Source organism: Lepidochelys kempii, chromosome 2, assembly GCF_965140285.1.
Source record: "Lepidochelys kempii isolate rLepKem1 chromosome 2, rLepKem1.hap1, whole genome shotgun sequence".
Lineage (NCBI taxonomy): Eukaryota > Metazoa > Chordata > Testudines > Cheloniidae > Lepidochelys > Lepidochelys kempii.
In genome coordinates, this window is record NC_136381.1 from 199,155,704 (window position 1) to 199,176,551 (window position 20,848).

Below are 20,848 nucleotides of genomic sequence, written 5' to 3' on the forward strand. Positions count from 1 at the left end.
AAGCCTTCGTTTTCAATGACTGCTGTTAATATTTCTGTGCACTTAACAGTCCTTTTATACATATCACTGAGGCTAAAAGCTTAGCATGATTCAAAAAAGGACTGGACATTTATAATAAGACTATCTAGAATTATAATAGTAAATATTAAAAAAAATATTTGGAAGATACATAAACCCTGATGATTTATATCATACACAAATCTCTAACAACTGAGAGTGAAGGGAGGGAGGGAGAAATTTTCCCTATAACTGCCTACTGCATCATTTCTTGCTCCTTGCCCCAGAGCAGCTGGTACTGGCCACTTCTGGAGATAGGACTGGACTAGATGGACCACTTTTCTGATCCAACAAGAAAGTTCTACCTTATTATATGGCATAATAGCACAACAGAAGGACAAATTTCCATCTGTTTTTCTGTGAGTCTGTTTATTTCATTTAGTAAAAGAAGATATGAGGTTAAATATCCACATGTATAACCAGAGTAATTTCATCTTGATGAAGGTCTTTGTATTCAAATCTTGTACTAATGATTTGAGGAGCAAATGTAAAAAATGTTTCTAAGGTAAATATATTTCTGTGGGAAATTTTATATTTGATTCATTTTTAACTGAACAACTAAGTTGTTTATAAAGTCATAAACTGACAGACTCAAAATGATATTATGAAGTAAGGGATGCAGCAGCTATAAATTCAGCACTTCATTTGAATTCTATATTATTACCATTCTGATGCATCAAAAAAGCTCTGTTTATGAAATTCAAGGAAGACTGTCAAGATAAACATGACATATCATTAGAAAATAGGAGCTTCATTCCTATGCACCCTAACTTGCAAGGTGCTGAACTCACTTAACACCCACTGATTTTAATGGCAATATATCCTACATTAACAGCACCAGTTAGTAAAACTGAATTTTGAAAATATAATTTACTTTTCACTATTTATGCTATATACCTTTGCATATCACTTATCATGGAAATTAAAATAGATGAGTCAGTGACAGACAGGATCTAGAATATTTGGACTGCAAACACAGTGGGAGAATTTTTATTTGTTTTAAATCTTTCTATTAAAATTTAAAACAAAATCAGGATTCCCAATTCATACAAAGAAGACACAAAACCATCATGCTTTCAAATCAAATAAACTTCTGTTCACTGTTAAATCTTTTGAGGAAGAGGCAATTCAGCTGAGTTTACTTCTTTGATGTTGCAAAACATATAGCACTGATGTAAATAAAGCCCTCAGTTTTGACAGATTCTCCCTCACTCAAAATAGCTGAAATAGGTTTATTTTTCTATCTAACTGAGCCACATCTTTACCAAACCATTTGCAAGAACAATTCCATTTAGATTCTACTTTTACATTCTTGACCTTACAGACCAAAAAAAAAAAAAAAAAGAGAGAGAGAGCGCAATTAATAGGTTTTTTAACAGTGGTATGTACTTTTGAATATTTAATATAAAGCATTTTAGAGCATTTTCAACTTTAATACCTTTCTTTTTAAAATATGACATTCCTAATTAAAGTGCTGAATTTGGTATTTCAAAGTAATAACCAGAAGTAATGCAAACAATATAATAAAGGGGAGAATGAGGTGAATGGGGCTGTTGATCAAACAGGAGTTGTCATACTAAGGACTAAATCCTGCCAAGTGCAGAGCATCCTAACCTCCCAGTGAAGTGAATGAAAACAAAGAAAGCACTTAGCATTTGCAAGATCAGACTCTAAAGGAGTAATACTCATTCTTTTGTAGTCTGAAGTATAAATAGGTAAGGACTGGAAGACTTAAGAAAAAAATAAGCAAGTCGCCAATGTGACTGGATAAAAAGGGATATGGTTCACGTAAAAAGTGTTACAGTACAACAAAACATAATGTAGTACCACAAATTATTTTTCAGGCCATTTACCAATCTGCATTTGTAGTATTTACACACACACAACACACTGTAAGCTAAACATGAGCAAAGCACAGTGTTGCATTACTACCACCAAAGCCAAATGAATTAGTGAGAGCAATGCGTCGTTTTTCACTTTGCCACTCTTGGGCTGTTAGCGGAACATAGTTAAGGTCAAACTCCGGCTCAGTTTTATCCAGGTTGAGAGTAGGTGGTAAAATTCCATGGTAACAGGACAGTGCAGTAAAAGCTGCCTCTATAGCCCCTGCAGCCCCCAGGAGATGTCCTGTTGCTCCCTTTGTTGAGGAAACTGCAAGAGTGTATGAATGCTCTTTAAAAAGTCTCTTGATAGCTTGATTCTCAGCAGCATCTCCTAGTGGTGTAGAAGTGGCATGTGCATTGACATATGTTATATCCTCAGGACATATTCCAGAATCTTTTATTGCTGCAGACATACATCTAAGGAAAAAGAAAAACAGAGAGCTTGATTTCCCGCTGTCTCTTGTAGTCACCGCCATCTGTTCAGAGTGGAAATGGTTGTTAAATGCTAAATCAGAATGGTTGCATTTCACAGGCACTTTGCTCCAATATAAATGACTACACAAGGTGCAAGGCAGAGCAGAATCAGACCCATACACTTTATCAGCAACATAAGAATAATATACACACTTAGATCTTGGGTATCTTAAATATTTTATTCTTCTATAGAATATATTGACTGGAATTAAAGTCTACAGCGGAAAGACTGTTATACCACAGGTTGAAAAAGGGGATATAATAGATATCAGATATTAGATAACAGATATTGTTGTCCATTAGAAGTCTGTTTTTAATCCAAAGGTCAATCATTTTCCTTCTAAAATAAGTTTTATCTTAAAAATTATTTTCCCAACTATTTTACAACTTCAATTACCCTTTGCTGAAGTTTCTCTAGTTTAGCCGCCAGGTACTCAATCAAAAGCAGAGTTCCCTCTGTGATTACAGCAACCATCTTGATCAAAGCAAATTAAACAAAAAGTTTCCTAACTTTTACATTTTCTGTCCTTCGTGTTTATATTATTCCCTTTTGCTCACAACAACTAGAACATCCTCACCACTGTTCAGAACTTTAGTGCAAACTGCTTTCTCCCCTGGGAAAAATCCAGAGGGGCAGGGAAATTCCACAGTTCTCCTTGTGAGCTTCTTTTGAATTCTTCCCTCAGGGTTAGGGGAGGATTTGTCTTCCTCATTCTGGAAGAAGTAGGGCTATGGCCCCAAACCCAGTAGATAACAGGAGATTCACTGGGAGCACAGTGTCAACTACACTGAGAACCTATACCTCCATTCTGGCCCCAAGGAGCAGAATGTATTTTCTGTGGGGAAAAAAAAAATGCTATGCCCAGTGCTGCAGAATTCCCCCTAGGAGTAGAGTTCATCACAGCCACAGAGCCAGGTTAGGACAGAGTGGGGCACACAGGGCTGCGGAGGGAGGGGATGTGTGTGTGTCACAGACTGGGGTTCAGAATGACAGGGCGGGACAGACTGGGGCATAGGCTCAGGAGCTAGTGGTGTGAAAGTGTTAAGCCTGGGGATGTGGGCTGCAGAGACCCATGGGGTCACACCCAACATCTCCAGGCTCACTCCTAGGCTCCTTCCCTCTCCCGCAGCAGCTCCATTACTCCTGACTCCCCCAAGCCTTTGCACTGCTTCTGACAGGTGCAGGAAATATAGTTCTATACTGTAATTTAAACTAATTACTCAAAGTTCTGTATTAATATGCCTAGTAAAGAATCTATTTGTCAAAAAAAAAATTACCAGAATCTTTTCTTTTTTTTTGGTAATATTGTTACAGACATACTTGCTGACAGATATTTTGAAATAAATTATCAAAATAATTGAAACTAGAATGATTATATTGTGTTATTTTGACAAATAAAATATGCAGAATTTTCAAATATTGTGAGAAGAATTTTTTAAATTTTGGTACAGAATTTTTAATTTTTTGGCACAGAATTCCTCCAGGAGTAATATAATATGGATGACAGATCTGCAGAGCAACAGACAAGTAGGAAGTGAGCTCTATTAGGTATACCAAATGTTGAATAAATTTAAACATCTCTGACTTTGAGTCTTTCTTCCGCCTTTTCAGGCATGTTGCAGAATCTAGCTTCTAACTTAAGTCAGAGAGTTGAGTGATCCTGTTTGTCACTTACTAGCAAGCCAGAATACTGGCAACAAAGTTAATCAACCAGAAGGGAAATAGTTAAACTATTTTAACTTACTACACTCCTTAGGGCTACTATATTATCCAAATATATTATATATCACATATATTCTACTGTATGCATTATATACACAAGTTTTGGGCCCAGACCTGTTCTCTTTTACTGAGAGTTTTGCCTAACACATGTAGGATCATGTCCTACATATATATTATTATCAGGCTGAAGTAGCTCTTAAAATCTATGGATTTTATGGAGGAGATGATACAATGGGATAACATGGTTTTGGTAATTAAATATTCATGGTAAATAGGCCCAATGGCCTGTGATGGGCTATTAGACGGGGTGAGATCAGAGTTACCCAGGAAAGAATTTTCTGTAGTATCTGGCTGATGAATCTTGCCCATATGCTCAGGGTTTAGCTGATCGCCATATTTGGGGTCGGGAAGGAATTTTCCTCCAGGGCAGATTGGAAGTGGCCCTGGAGGTTTTTCGCCTTCCTCTGTAGCATGGGGCACGGGTCACTTGCTGGAGGATTCTCTGCTCCTTGAAGTCTTTAAACTATGATTTGAGGACTTCAATAGCACAGATATAGGTGTGAGGGGTTTTTTTGTAGGAGTGGTGGGTGAAATTCTGTGGCCTGCGTTGTGCAGGAGGTCAGACTAGATGATCATAATGGTCCCTTCTGACCTAAATATCTATGAATCTATGAATCTCACAAAAACTATATGCCCTTGAAATTATGTAAATTGGGAAGCCAATAATTGATATACAGTAATAAGTGTAGTGTATACATTTCAGATTTCTTTGCTAATGTACAACATATCACAATTAATAATTTAAAATGTTTAACATAAAATGCTTTATTTCCTGTTGTGAATTTAATTCATATTCTGACACAATTATAAGATGCATATAGGAAAATTGTGTTACAAATGTATTACCATATCAGCTCAGTGGTGAAAAAAATCTGTAATTTGAGAGAAAGTTCCAGTTAATCTCAGTATCTCATCATAAATGTCTTAAAAGTCTAAATAAATGTCTAAAGCAATTACGTATGAATCAAGTACTGTAAGGAGAAAACTGGTAAATTAGTCTTCTACTTTAAAATCTGTTAACCCAAAGATATAGCATTAAACACAGACATCAGAACAACATAAAATATAGAGGGCTACTTGTTTGGTCATTTAGTCCATTCCCTTGCCAGGGCAGTTCATCCTTAGAAAGGAAAAAATCCTGGGAGGCATGGTATATTAAGAACAGAAGAACTGAAATGACTATGAACTATCACTACAATAATAATTCTAATGGGGTCAGTACAATGCATTGACTCATACGGGCACACTCAGCAAACCCAGATTATCGACAAATAGGGTTGGCTTTGATTAGGTGCCACTGTCATCCATGCTTTCACTTTTTATTTAGTCTGTATTCTTGGATTGTTTTACCATATTCGCTTTTTCTTTGACCATTTCCTATGGTAACAACAATATGCCATAAGCACAAAGGGCATCACAGCTGCTATGAAAACCATTACTTTGCACTGATATGTAAAAGTTTTAGTATAATACTACAATAAGCTGTGAAGACTAGTAAAGCTCTACCTGTGATCTTTAGCAAAGACCTATATAGTCAGCCTACACAAGGCTCTCAAGCGGTAGATATATATATAAAGAGAGAGAGAGAGAGAGATACAGGTAAGTTATTTCATTCATAATTAAATTAATTATAGGGTATTTACACTATATACAAATATAAACACTATCAAACACTATATACACAATATAAACACTGGCAAATGAAGTGTAAAAAATACAATTAGGAAGGCCAAAAAAGAATCTGAGGAACAGTTAGTCAAAGACTCAAAAAGTAATAGCAAATTTTTTTTAAGTACATCAGAAGCAGGAAGCCTGCTAAACAACCAGTGGGGCCACTGGACAATCGAAGTGCTAAAGAAACACTCAAGGATGATAAGGCCATTGAGGAGAAACTAAATGAATTCTTTGCTTCAGTCAGTCTTTACAGCTGAGGATGTGAGGGAGATTCCGAAACCTGAGCCATTGTTTTTAGATGACAGATCTGAGGAACTGTCCCAGATTAAGATATCATTAGAGGAGGTTTTGGAACAAATTGATAAATTAAATTTAACAGCAATAAGTCACCAGGACCAGATGGTATTCACACAAGAGTTCTGTAGGAACTCAAATGTGAAATTGCAGAACTATTAACTGTAGTCGGTAACTTATCAGTTAAATCAGCTTCTGTACCAAATGACTGGAGGATAGCTAATGTGATGTCAATTTTTTAAAAGGGCCCCAGAGGTGATCCCAGCAATTACAGGCCTGTAAGCCTGACTTCAGTACCAGGCAAACTGGTTGGAACTATAATAAAGAACAATATTGTCAGACATATAGATAAACATAATTTGTTGAGGAAGTGTCAACATGGTTTTAGTAAAGAGAAATCATGCCTCACCAATCTACTAAAATTATTTGAGGGGCTCAACAAGGATGTGGACAAGGGAGATCCAGTGGATAGGGTGTACTTAGATTTTCAGAAAGCCTTTGACAAGGTCCCTCACCAAAGGCTCTTACACAAAGTAAGCTGCCACAGGATAAGAGGGAAGGTGCTCTCATGGACTGGTAACTGGTTAAAAGATAGGAAAGAAAGGGTAGGTGTAAATGTCAGTTTTCAGAATGGAGAGAAGTAAATAGTGATGTCCCCCGAGGGTCTGTTCTGGGACCAGTCCTATTCAACATATTCATAAATGATCTGGAAAAGGGTGTAAAAAGTGAGATGGCAAAATTTGCAGATGATACAAAATTACTAAAGATAGTTAAGATGCAGGCAGACAGCAAAGAGCTACAAAAGGATCTCTCAAAACTGGATGACTGAGCAAAAAAATGGCAGATGAAATTTAATACTGACAAATGCAAAGTAATGCACACTGGAAAGCATAATCCCAACTATACATATACAATGATGGGGTCTAAATTAGCTGTTACCTCTCAAGAAAGAGATCTTGGAGTCATTGTGGATAGTCCTCTGAAAACATCCACTCAATGTGCAGCGGCAGTCAAAAAAGCGAACAGAATGCTGGGAATAATTAAGAAAGGGATAGATAATAGGACAGAAAATATCATGTTGCCTCTATAAAAATCCATGTTACGCCCACATCTTGAATACTGCGTGCAGATGTGGTCGCCACATCTCAAAAAAGACTGGAATTGGAAAAGATTCAGAAAAGGGCAACAAAAATGATTAGGGGTATGGAAAGGCTTCCGAATGAGAAGAGATTAATAACTGGGATTTTTCAGCTTGGAAAAGAGATGGCTCAGGGGAGATATGATTGAGGTCTATAAAATCATGACTGGTGTAGAGAAAGTAGATAAGGAAGTGTTATTTACTACTTCTCATAACACAAGAACTAGGGGTCACCAAATGAAATTAATAGGCAGCAGATTTAAAACTAATAAAAGGAAGTATGTCTGCACACAATGCACAGTCAACTGGTGGAATATCTTGCCAGAGAATGTTGTAAAGGCCAAGACCATAACAGGGTTCAAAAAAGAACAATATAAATTCATGGAGGATGGGTCCATCAATGGCTATTAGCCAGGATTGGCGGGATTCTATTCTATGGTTGAATGGTGTCCCTAACCCCTGTTTGCCAGAAGCTGGGAATGAGTGACAGGGGATGGATCACATGATGATTACCTGTTCTGTTCATTCCCTCTGAGGCACCTGGCACTGGCCACCATTGGAAGACAAGATACTGAGCTAGATGGACCTTTGGTCTGACCCAATAGGGCCATTCTTATGTTCTTATGTATAAACATAAAATGTCAAAACAGTGAAACTGTAAAAAGATATAAACTGTGTGTAAACTAGCTTCATAAAAGAAGATTTTCTATCTCAGTAATGGATAGAGCAACATGCGTTCTTTTCCACAGATATCCCTTGTAAAAGCAGCCCTATTTTAAGACTGGCAAAAGAGTGCTGAAAAATGGCACTATCCTATAAAAAATAAGACATTTAATCAGCCTACAGTGTGATAGTATCTTAATTCTATGCAAACATAGATCTGAGGACATACCAAAGTGAAAATCCAAAGTTCATTTCTGCTGTCCATCCACCAACTCTAACCTTTTCCCCCCATACCACACTGAAGGCATTGAGTCTGCATTACAATCCCAACAAAGCAAGATACTTAAACCAGGTCTCTATTTTAACCGTGTGCTTTGCATACACATCAACGTAACTTGTTAAAACCAAGTCCTAAATCTTTTTCAGAGCATTTTGACTATTCACACTGATAATATCTAAGGTACTTATTCTGGGAATCGGCATTCTTCAACTACTACATAACTGTTAATGTACTATTTTGGAGTTCAGTGTGGGCTAATTAAATAGTATTCCTAAAGAACACAGGTAGCAGCATTACCTGCTTTCATAGCTGAATGTCTCTCCTCTTAAATACAGAGGTTCAAAAGGTTTTATTGTACTTTAGCCTTTAACATCTGCGTGTAGTTGGGACTCATTTATGGTGAACAGCTGTGTACATCAAAAGTAAAAGTGAAATATTTTCCACATTGAATAAAGCTTCCATAATATTACATGAGGCGTCTGACTCTAGTGAGACTACCTTGCCATAAGAAAAATAAGATAGAACCTTACAAAAATCTTCCATTGTTCAGATTAAGCTTTCAGGCTTTTTGAAAATCTGCATGCCATTGTATTTTAAACACTCTCACACCAGTTAAAAGATATGTGGATGGTATTCATGCTGAGGTGCATGATATTTCTCTTGACAAATTTACAGAGAATATTGACCAACAGAAAATAATAGCTTAATAACGTATCTGTCAAATTAATCTACAAATTCTTACCTAAAAGCACCATCTCCATCTGGATTAGGTGCTGTTATATGGCAAGCATCACCAGAGAGTCCATAACCTAAAATTTCTGCATAGATCCTGGCTTCTCTTTGAATAGCATGTTCATATTCTTCCAACACCAACACAGCTGCACCCTCTCCCATTACAAATCCTTCTCTCTGCGAGTGGAACGGTCGACATGCCAGTTTAGGGCTTGAGTTAAAGTTAGAGCTGAGTGCCCGAGCTCTTGCAAATGCAGCTATAGACAAGGGGCTAATAGAAGCCTCTGTTCCTCCAGCCAACATCACATCAGCATCACCATAGCCTATAAATCTAAAGGAATCTCCAACAGCATGTGCTCCTGTGGTACAAGCAGTTGACACAGCATGATTGGGCCCCTTGAGTTGGTATCTAATGCTGATCTGACCTGCTGCCATATTGATTAAGATCTTAGGGATAAAGAATGGGCTGACTTTGTTATAACCTTTTGTTTTAAACAGCAAGCCTGTATTGGAAATATCTTCCAGTGGAACCATTCCCATTCCAATTGCCACACCAGCAGTTAAGTGATCCATTTCAGACTGTGGATGCCAGCCAGAGTCTTTTATTGCTAGCTCTGCAGCACCCAAGGCCATGATAGTGGCAGAAGACATGGATTTGCTTTCTGATTTTGACACAAAGTTCTCTTCACTGAACTGACCCTTGCCATTTCCTCTTGGCACACAAGCAGCCACTCTACATGGAACACTTGTATATTCTTCCCCATCCAGAGAGATAATCCCACTTTCTCCTTGGAGAAGGCGATTCCACACGAATTGAGTCCCAACACCAAGAGGAGACACTAAACCAATACCTGTGACAACTACTCGCCTTTGATGTTTGGAAAGTGACTTGGTGCTGAAACCATTTTTGCTACTTCTTAAACACTGATGTAATTTGGAACTCCGAGGACGAAAATTTACAATTTTTAAGAAATCTTGTAAGCACTGTGAGATCATGGTGGAGACCACGGTAACCTGAAATGCGTTTCTGTAACAGGTAAAAAAGGTAATAATGAAGTAGCTGATGTAAAAAGCATTTAAGATACAGTAAAATTAGGACTTGCCTTTTAAATGCATGCATTTTCTAAATTGCAGAGAATGATGTTCCCTGTGTGACTAGTGCCCTATTGTGGCTATTTATTACAGTAAGTTAAGGATCTCATCATAACCTTTATGGGAGACAGCAACTCTAGGGGATGGGGCACTAGACTGAGAGTTGGGAGACCTGGATTCTGTTTCCAGCTCTACCACACATTTGATCTGACACCTTGGCAAGTCACTTCATCTCTCCATGCCTCTCTTTCCCCTCACACCTTTTCTCTGTCTTGTTTATTTAGATTGTTAGCTCTCTGGGACAGGGTTCTCTTACAATGTGTTCATACAGCCCTTATTACATCTGGGCCTCGATCTCGGATAGTATTGTAACACAAATAAATAAGAGCCGTCACTTGGATATCCCTCACTTTGCACTTTTATAGAGATTTATACTTTCAATATGCTGTAAAAATATTAACTAGTCCTTTGATGCCCTTAATGTTAGTTTAACATTGTATTTGAATATCCATTTATATTGTGAAAAAATTGCTTTGCTCTATCAAGCCATTTTTGACTTACTAAAATCAGATTTTTCACATTTGAGATAGTTTGTTTGATTAAGCTTTAAGCATAGATTTTGATCATGAAATTCTATAAATTAGTCCCTAATTTAAATTAAATTGTTGCTAATTGGGGAAAAGAGTAATTTGAAGTCATATAGTATATATCAAAATACATGTGAAGTAGTTAATTTACATTTATTAAAAATGTAGTACAGTTACGATTTAGAAAGCCATGAAATATGGCCACTTGCTCTCTTTAAACAATTATTTGAAAATTCTCCAAAACACTACATGTCACACAATCAAATGTATATGTCTTCATCAGATGACATATATGTCATCAGTTGTATTGGTATAGTGAAAACAAATGCACTGAAATATAATGCTGTCACAGGATTAATAGCTCTCACTTCGAAAATAACCACATCTAGCATCATAAAACATTGCGTTATTATATTAATATTATATTTTAAAGTACACCTTCAGCTGAAGAATCTAGTACTGATCACTGTAAAAGATAGGATACTGGACTATTGGTCTGATCTGGTTTGGCAATTTGTGTTCCCGTTGTACATGTGCTCATGAGGGTATGATTTGGCTTGCAGGAACTTTATTACCCATGATGATACACAAGAAAGAAATAACCCAACTTGACTATTAAGTGTCCAAGCAGTTTGCAGGGCTTCCAATTAGAAAATAACCATTTTCTCTTCTAAATGGAGCAAATTTGGTTTGACATCCATGAGAAACAAATAAACTTGGAACCCCCCACAACGCCATTTTTTTACCAAATAATTTTTCCGAGGGGAACTGGACTTGGAGATAATATCACTGTAATAGAATGCTGTTATGTACTCCTGCTGCTAGATAAAGAGTTGGATGGTTATTTTTCAACACAGAGTATTAATCCTGTGACAGCATTTGGTTCTAGTGCCTTTATTTCTATTGTGCCAAATGTTTAATGGTGCGATTGTTATTTTATATGGGTAAAAGCATGCGATTGTATAACACTAGATATTTTGGATGTTGGCCTTGTTGTTGTTTTTGCCAAGGACAAGTACTAGTAGAACTTTTCTCACTTTTTTCTTATACTGTTTCCCCTTTATACATATGGCCAAAGGCAAAAATGAAGAGCACTGAAAGGACAGGGAAACCTATTTTAAATTTTGCATATAGCTTCTTAAAGTCTGGTGAATATCTTTTTCAGTTGGAATGAGTGGGAGGAAAAACTGAAAGTAATTTTATTTCCTGTGACAACAGGCTGCAAAATGCTATTGGTTTTAAATTCACAGCAGCAGTGTGTTGTATCTTTAAGGCTGATGCTTTCATTTTTATATTCCGCTGTGGGTCAACGGTCAGCATCTTTGGCAGCCAGACTTCAGGACGTGGCATAATACACTGGGTTTCTCAAGCTTCACTGCACCGTAACCCCCTTCTGATAACAAAAATTACACGACCCCAGAAGGGGGGACTGAGCTTGCCCAAGCCCTGCTGCCCCAGGTGAGGGGGCCAAAGCCAAAGTGGGAGCCCCACCGCCCCTAGCAGAGGGGGAGGGGGCCTGTACCCTGAGCCTCGCTGCCCAGGGCTGAAGCTGTTGGGCTTTGGCTTTGACCCCAGCCAGTTGGCCTTGGGCTTCAGCTTTGGCCCTGGGTAGTTGCGCTCGGGCTTTGGCCCCAGTAAGCCTAAGCCAACCCCAGTGACCCCCTTAAAACGGGGTCACAACCCATGTTGGGGTCCCGACCCACAGTTTGAGAACCACTGAAAATATTGTCAAAATAAACCTTACAACGAGGTATGTTCTGAAAAAACAATGCTTGTGCACCACCTTCATTTAATGGTTATTAATGTTCTATAAAAAGAAATAAAGTCATGTTAAACTAACATTAAGGGCAATCACAGGATTAGTTAATATTTTTTATAGCATAGTGAAAGTACAAAGCTCTATAAAAGTGCAAAGTGAGGGATACCCAAGTGACAACTCTTATTTATTTGTGTTACAATATCAACAAGTTTCTAGCCCTTCTGGCTGCGGAGAAAACTTCAAAATGTGTCCCCCAGTGCACCCTAAAGGCTCATAAATCAGAACAAAAAACAAAGTAAAACACCAAAGCTATTATTTTACTTAATCGCATGATTTTAAAGCCAATCTCATGGTTTTGGTGCATTTGACTCACTTGTTTTGAACACTGGGGTTGGCAACACTGCTAGAGTAGCTGAGGTTATTACATAGAATACTATTTTGCTATAGGGGGCCAAACCTCAACAATTCACCAAAGAAGGCGTGGAGCCCTCTAAACTGAAAAAAAAATCAACATTTTACCCTTTTGCTCCCTCCTCTGGCTTCACTGCCAGCCCCTAGGCACAGCATTGAAAATAAGGTTGCCAAACCTCCAGGACTGTCCTGGAGTCTCCAGCAATACAAGATTAATCTTTAATGGAAGTTTATGCCACGGGATGACACCTCCAGGAATACGTCCGACCAAAATTAGCCACCCTGTGTGAAAACAAGAGCGGACTTTCAAACCTCACGCCTGTAAACTCCTGGGGGCTAGGGAAGAGGTTACAGCCTAGTTAGCGGAGGCCTCTCTCCACGCACTGCGCGATGCCTGACGGGCAGAGGGGACTGGCGGGCACAGGACACACTGGGACCGCGCCTCCCGCACCAGCAATGGCAGAGCTCTGCTGAGGGGGCTCGGGGGGGGGGGGGGGGGGGGGCTCTCCGCCACCCGGCTCCTCCCCAGGTGTGAGTCAGAGTATAACCCCCTGCCCCAGAGCGTTCCATCGGGGGCAACCTCCCCCTCCTGGGTGGGGCAGCCCCGCCCCGGTTATCTAGGAGAGGGGGAAACAGCCCTGGCCCATTTCCGGGGGGCAAAATCTTTCCCCTCCGCGCCATTCCCAAACCTCCCTCTTTCATTCCATCCCCCCCCTGAGATCGGCGCGGAAACAGGCACATTCCTCGGATGTCTGTATCTCACCTCCCCCTCTCCGGTGTGGTCAGCTCCGTCTCCCTCCCCTTCTCCAATGGCGGTGGGCTAAACCACGTGAGGAAAAAAGGGGGGTCTCAAACCTCGACGACTGGATAATCGACTGCCGATTCCTCGATTGGTCAGAAGCTCCTGCACCACTCAAGAAATCGGCTTTGGATTGGTAGGGCATGTGACCTGTCTTTTCTCTGACTTCTGCCTCTTTGTCTCCCAGGCTGCGGCAGGGTAAGGCGTGTGGCGTGTTTATCTCACAGTCTCTGCTTGCGACACCAGTGAGAATCCCACCCATGACAATAAGCGGAGCCTTTCTTCAATTTGTTCTTAGGTGGTGGAAATATTCTTCCTACTTATCTTAGAGCACAGCATGAGGCTAGAATCCAAGAGCTATTAGGGTTCTCTACAGAGACCAAAAAGAGGAATCACAACAAAAACAGCAAGGCAGATCCCTAGAAGGAAGAGTCATGGAGATTTTTTTAAAAACCCAGAGAATAAAGTTATATTAAAAAGGAAATTAATAAAAAAAGAAGTCAAGCGCTCTCCAAAAAGTCACGTTCAGAAATAGAAAACATGCAAAAGAGAGCACCAAGAACTCAAAAACACGAGATGACTAGAAAATATGCATGAGTCTAAATAATCACGAGGACATGAAGGAAACTAAAAGAGAAATTCACTTTCCCTCACTTTATTTTTTTCACATCATCTTATTTATATTAAAAAGAACGTTAGGGTTACAAATTCAGAAGTTGGGAAATGCTAGAATTAATGTTGCTTGTCACAAAAATAGTCTTTAATTACAGTTACATGGTATCATAAAGTATATGCACAAGGGGACCAAATTAAGGTTGCACAGCATGTCCGTGCCCCCAGTCCCATTTTAACACCCCACACCTGCATCAGCTCCTCATTCCAGTCCCAGATCCCTGAGCTTCACATCTCAGTCCTCTCTCTCCCATCCCCACCACTTCACCAGCTCCCTTGGATTGGCAATTTATTCCTCCATATTCCAGTCAGGTAGTTAAACTTCCTCCTCCTCCTCTCCGCCTGGATGCCAGTAGGGGGGCATTAAAAGCACAGGAAAGACAGAATCCTGGCTCTCAGTTCCTGTGCCTGGCACTTCAGCAATCTTCAACTGTTGGGGGGACCAACTAAGAGAAAGTCCTGCTCAGTCTCTGCATCCCTCTGGTGGAGTATGCCCACAGCAGATGGAATCTTCAGAGAAGTGAGCTGCCAAACTCCCCAGAGCGTGTGCAAACTGAGATTTTCAGAGGCTCATAATTTGAACAAATTTGGGCAGATTTTCATGGGGATGGCAAAAAGGCACATCCCTGACACCAGGGCAACCTGTCCCTGCCAAATTTCAAGTCCTTACCCCAAAGTATGGAGGCACTAGAGTTGCTCATCAAAATGGTCAGAAGATTTTTTTTTAAGATGGGCAACACTTTTTTCCATCAAATTTTGTTCTGAGAAACAACAGAACTGTTTTTGATGAAATTTTCCAAAAACAGTTCAGCCTGAGGCTGACACCCTGGCATGGAAAATTTCAGCCCAAATGGTTAAATTTGGTAAAGTTACAAGCAAATGAAAACAGGGTCTTATAATGGAAAGTGTCCAGGCAATGTTAAAATGATGGATGTTGCTATCTGCGTTACCTATAATAAAATAACTGACTCACGCTGTGCTCTTGCCTCAGCTTACTCATCCATAAAATGGGGATCACTTTACCTCACAGGGGTGCTAAGGATTAATAAACCAAGCTGTGTTTATTAAACACTGTGAGATTCTTGGATAAAAGCACCTGTAAATGCTCATTATTTGGTAGGAAGAAATTTCTCAAGTGTGTAAATGAGCTGCTCTAGTTCAAAGACCCTGGTGATTTTTGGCTTTCTGAGAGAAGAATCTGAAGAAACTTGTGTGTACAACTGTCCCTAGAGGTTCAGTGCAAACAGAAAAACGTGAAATATACATTGTTGGCACTTGCTTTTTGGCAAAAGTTATTAAATGAGGTGCCATACTGATGGGAAGTCATCTAGTCCAACTCCCTGCTTAAAGCAGGACCAACCCCAACTAAATCATCCCAGTCAGGGCTTAGTCAGGGTACTTGCACATTTTACATAATTCTTGTGAAATGGGATGGAACTGTCCTTACATGGTAAAAGATCCATTTTAGGACTAAAATGCAAAAATGTTCTGCCTGTTAATAGTGGAAATACAGGGCTTTATAGGACCACATTATTAGAAAACGATAAGGAGTTTCAAAATTACTGTAAAAGCAAAGCAATCAGACCACACCATGTTGTAACTGACCAAGATAAATTATTTTGTATTTTGTACACTACAGTACATACACCTAGGGCCTGATTTTCAGAGAGGCTACACACCACAACCTCAAGGGAAACTGCACAAGGTTAGCACATCTGAAAATAAGACCATAAAATACATTTTTAGCTAAAGGGATTTAAAAAAAAGTGTGACACTCAGCAGGACAGATTGTTTAAAGGACCCATTTTTAATTAAATCTAGCTCAATCTAACAGGTTTATTTGAAAATTCTCAGAAAATTCAAAATTTATTCAGATTATGTGCGGTACATTTGGGGAAAGATGCACTATATTTTTCATGCAAAACAAAGACGTTGAATCTGAGGGTTAAGTGAAATAATCCAATTTAGCTATGGAGGCACTGACTGTGAAACCATAATCGCTGATGAAGCTGTTGAAACTGAAAGGGAAACTTGCCCGCCCGCTCCACGTTCAGCCGCTGGGTGGTTCAGCAGGTCCCGGATCTGGGAGCAAGCGACACCCTCCCCTCCCCCGCCCCCGGGAGAGTAGCACGATGGCGGCCGCGGGGGGTCCCTCCGCGCCACCGCGCTCTCGAGCCGTGAGTGAGCTCTGCCAGAACGCTCGAGACACCTTCCTGGAGGCCTCGCGGTTACTGCTCACCTACGCGGACAATATCCTCAGGTCAGCAGTGCGGACGGGCCCGTGAAGCTGCGGCGGACGCGCCGAGCAGGGTCAGTTAGGGCACCGTCCCCGTGGCGGGTATAAATCTTCTGACTCAGGGTCTGGGGCCTGGCGGCGGGCGCCGCGGGAGGGCACGACCTGAGTTTGGGCAGGGCACCCAGCGGGAAGAGCTGCTGACTCAGTAGGGGAGGCGGCGACGGCTTAGCTCAGCCGGTCCTGAGTCCATGACCGCCTGAACACTGCCCCCCGTTGGGTCAGTTGCAACCCCCCTTAGACAGCAGAGCTCCCGCTGAGGGGCAGAGCTTCCCCCTCTGCCCCCACGCCGAGCAGCATGTCGCTGCCCTGTCCGCAGGGGGCTGCCCCCCGGCTGGCAAGTCCTGCTGGGCCTAGGCCTGGCTTTGTGACCTGCCTCCTGGCCACTGCCCTGGCACCCGCTCGGACGGGCCCACCTGGCAGCCCTTTACTCTTGTCTCCTGGGGCTGGACAGGGTGAGGGCAGGAGACGGACGTTTAATGAGTCAGTTGCTTTTCCCACCCTGACGGTGCAGGTCTAGTGCAGTTCACACCTCTCCCCCAGGCGCATGCACAGTCTGTGAGCGGTTTGGGTGTTTAAACCGTGTGTATCACTGCAGTATCTTAGCATCGGGGTATTCATGTATTGCGCAGTATTTTGCCACATGGGGCATGATGGGGAGTGTCCAGTAAACGGCCATTCATCCCAAGTTAGTTCGTCATTGAGCAGGACCCCATTATGCTAGGTGCTGTACAAACACACACAAAAAGAGGGTCCCTACCCCAAAGAGTACAAATGTAAATGTAAGACAGATGGAGCCAGACAGATGGGGAAGGATAAGGAAACAACGAGACAATATTAGTCAGCATTATGAGCAGTGATGACAGCACAGCAGTGGCCTAACTATTGTCAAGTTTTTTGTAGGATGTAGATTTAGAAATGACCTTTAATGTGCTGCCTACACTCTGTACATGAAAGCAAGTCTAAGTTTCTTAGCGTCTAAAAATGTTAACACCCCAAAAAATCCAATGAGAGGTGTCACTACCCACACTGTAAGTTTCCAAGTTTTTTAGCTGATGATGTAATTGTTTCAATTTTTTAAATTCCTATCAGACACCCAAATGAAGAAAAATATAGGTCTATTCGGATTGGAAATCCAGCGTTTTCTACTCGGTTGTTACCTGTCAGAGGAGCAGTTGAATGTTTGTTTGAAATGGGATTTGAAGAGGTGAGTATTCTAGATGTTTGTCTTCCAGGCTTGTTTTATCCTGTAGTAACTTCAGTAGTGTTCCATCTACGGTGTAATAGGTGATTTGTCCTTCTTCTGGTTCATGCTTAACTTTACAATTGCAAGGCTATAGGGCCTTCTCTAGGGCTGCACCTTAAGATGGTGGAAAGGCTTAAGTGTTCCAATGATCCGGAGAGCTATGCTGCAGTAGTTTAACTCCTGGTAGAGCCACTCCAACTGGACAGGTCAGAAGGTAGACATCAGACAAAAAGTCCATTATTGGGATTAACCAGACACTCCTTAGCCCTGGTAGGCAGCTGGTCTAAAGAGACGGTATAGTCTGTATTCAAACTGAGGTTGTCCGACCTGCTAGCCAATCATGGCCCATGGACTTCAGTGGAGCAGCTGCTTTCTGCTTCAATTTGCAGTGGAGTTAGCAAGCTCCCTTTGGCACTGCTGCAAAGCCCGGGCATTGGGCTGTGGTCACTTTGGCCTTCAGTGGGTTCTGCAAGCAATTTTCTCAATTTTGTTTCACCTGCACCTTGCAAAGAGCTGTGTTGTCAATCCACACGTTGCAGTCTTCTGCACCAGTGGACAAAACAGCCAACAAGGACTACAAAAGTGATTTTTCCTCCCTTGGTATTCACTCCTTCTTGTCAACTGTTGAGACTAGCCCACTTCCACTTTAATTGAATTGATTCATTAGCACTGATTCCTCCCCCCCACCACACACACACACTTGGTAAGGCAACTCCCATCTTTTCATGAGCTGTGTATTTATACCTGCCTACTGTATTTTCCACTCCATGCATCTGATAAAGTGGGTTTTGCCCAAATAAATTTGTTAGTCTCTAAGGTGCCACAAGGACTCCATGTTGTTTTTAAGGACAGGAGAGTGTGACTAGTCATGTACAACCTAGTACCACTTTAAACAATTCTTTGTGCAGGTCCATAGTCCTTATTCCTTGCTATCTCTTCACTCCTTCTGTTCTTTGAAAGTCCTGTGGTGACAGGAAAGTATGGTGATGGGAACAGGGGGTCCTTAGTCACAAACCTGCAGTCAGGCAGTGCCAGCGTGATGGTTGTTTATTGTTGACTTGGAGTGATCTTGGAATCCATATCCTTCTCATGCGACGGATCAGCCCTCTTTAAAGATAGTGCTGCTCTCCCTAATGCAGGGGAGGGGGAGAAATGGATTCCTAAATCTCTCTCACTCCATTATCAATTTACTAGTATGCCGTGACTAGCTGGTCATGCAGTATCTGGTTAAAAAGCAGCATCACACATAGAACACTGAACTTTTCAGCCTGGAAATGTCTGCACTCTTTCTGATGATGTTGGTGGGCTTGGAAAGTACACTGCACTCCTTGGAAGAGAACTTGCCAAATACAACATTGATATAGCTGCACCAAGTGAGACACATCTCCCAGGCAAGTCCCATCTTGAAGGGTTCTGTGCTGGATACACATTTCCTGGATAGGCAAGTCCGTAGACGAGTGGAGACTATCGGGAGTGGGCTTTGCTATTTGGATGTATATTGCACACGCACACCTAGTTGTGTACCAAAAGGAATAAATGATTGCCTGATTGTCCTTCACCTCAGCTTGACATCTGCATGTCATGTAACAGTTAGTGCATATGTACCGACGATGACATGTTCTGACATTGTCAAAGAAAAAGTCTATGAAGACTTTGACAATGCCATGAACTCAGCTCATAGGTGCGACAAATTAATCATCCTAGGCAATTTTAACATCAAAGTTGGTTGCAATCACAAAACTTTGCCTAAAAGAAATTGGTGAATGTGGTGTGGGTACAAATGGCACACTATTCCTCACAAAAGTGCATGGAGAACTAGCTAGTCATCACAGATGTGATATTTCAACAAGCACCAAAGTGCAAAACAACATGAATGCACCCCCACATTGTATACCAAGGCAATCATTGAGATGTCAAAATCACCTGTGCAATGCAGGGAGCTGCATGCCATCTGATAATCAGGTCATGAGATGTAAAGTGATACTGATCCAATTGAAACAGCGCAGATGTTGTCAATCTCCAATACCCACAGTCAGTGTGCATGTGTTGAAATCTGAGCTCACGTATACAAAGCTTGTTTAAAAAACTTCATGAAGTTCTCATCACACTTTGAGTCAGACATAATAAATGCTGACTCTGCCTGGTTATCTTTTAAGGAAACCGTGTTCAATACATCTAAAGAGGGAGCATCAGAAAAGATTTGACAAAAGTGATGCTGAGATAAAGCAACTCTTGAGATTCATGCATGCTCTTCACACATGGATAAATTATAAAAACTCATTATTAAAAAGATGGCTTATTCACATACAAAGTGTAATGTGCAAGCTAAGCTTCGCCACATGAACGATAGCTGGTGGAAAATGAAACCCAGCCATCTTCAATCAGTGGCAGACAAAAAAGACTCCAAACGTGTTTTTGATGAGCTGAAGATTCTGTATGGCCTGCAATCTAATGGGCTGACTGATCGTGGACAAATTCTGTAATGATGAGGTGAACACTTTAATAAGTGGTGAACTGCCCATACACCACATTAGCATCAGCACTTGATGATCTTGAACAACTTCCAATTCAAGACCAACTCTCAATTCCACCAAATATATCTGAAGTATGGAAAGCTGTCAAGCAAATGTGAAACAGCAACGGATCAAGTACAGATGGTATTCCTGCAGAGATCTTCAAATGTGAGAGATATAGAATTGTAGGACTAGAAGGGAGCTGATCAGGAAGCTCACGGGCCTCTGCTTAAAGTTTTGGGAACAGGAGGCTATGTCACAGGAGCAGAAAGATGCCAACGTTATCCACTTTTACAAAAGAAAAGCAGTCATGCTTCTTGCGATAACCATTGTGGCGTCGCACTTTCTTGCCACTGCAGGTAAGATACTCGCCTGAGTCATGCTAAACTAACTAACTGAAGGCACTATGTGGCTTCCGTCCTGGGCATGGTACTTCAGATATGATCTTTTTACTCCGCAAATACAGGAGAAATGTTGTGAGCAGAATCAAGACCTATA

General features: G+C 40.9%; 2 protein-coding genes across 4 annotated transcripts in view; one reads left to right on the plus strand and one right to left on the minus strand.

Moving 5' to 3' along the window:
• Positions 1-280: 280 nt before the first annotated feature.
• Positions 281-13,787, minus strand: OXSM (3-oxoacyl-ACP synthase, mitochondrial). 2 transcript variants are annotated; one of them, XM_073333453.2, is made up of 3 exons: positions 13,591-13,787; positions 8,989-10,005; positions 281-2,357 (listed from the first exon to the last, which is right to left on the minus strand). In XM_073333453.2, the coding sequence occupies exons 2-3, from the start codon at positions 9,972-9,974 to the stop codon at positions 1,955-1,957; spliced, it is 1,389 nt and encodes a 462-aa protein (XP_073189554.1). In that variant the 5' UTR covers positions 9,975-10,005; positions 13,591-13,787; the 3' UTR covers positions 281-1,954. The 2 variants fall into 2 exon arrangements, with proteins under 2 accessions (XP_073189554.1, XP_073189555.1); XM_073333454.2 differs by lacking the exon at positions 13,591-13,787 and adding an exon at positions 12,936-13,291.
• A 2,520-nt stretch (positions 13,788-16,307) lies between these two features.
• The window catches only part of NGLY1 (N-glycanase 1), a 47,924-nt gene continuing 43,383 nt past the window's right edge, over positions 16,308-20,848 (plus strand). The window contains exons 1-2 of one of the 2 annotated variants that reach the window (XM_073333455.2): positions 16,317-16,558; positions 17,684-17,798. In XM_073333455.2, coding sequence (XP_073189556.1) covers positions 16,431-16,558; positions 17,684-17,798 — 243 coding nt within the window. In that variant the 5' untranslated portion in view covers positions 16,317-16,430. Of the gene's footprint in view, positions 16,559-17,683; positions 17,799-20,848 lie in introns of both variants that reach the window. The other variant, XM_073333456.2, reaches the window with a different exon arrangement.

What these genes read in the sequence shown, in the direction of transcription:
- OXSM (XM_073333453.2), bottom strand. Translation starts at nt 9,974, where the DNA reads ATGATCTCACAGTGCTTACAAGATTTCTTAAAAATTGTAAATTTTCGT. An exon ending in GATGGAGATGGTGCTTTTAG is followed by an intron (nt 2,358 to 8,988) that starts GTAAGAATTTGT and finishes CTTTTTCCTTAG; the next exon opens with ATGTATGTCTGCAGCAATAA.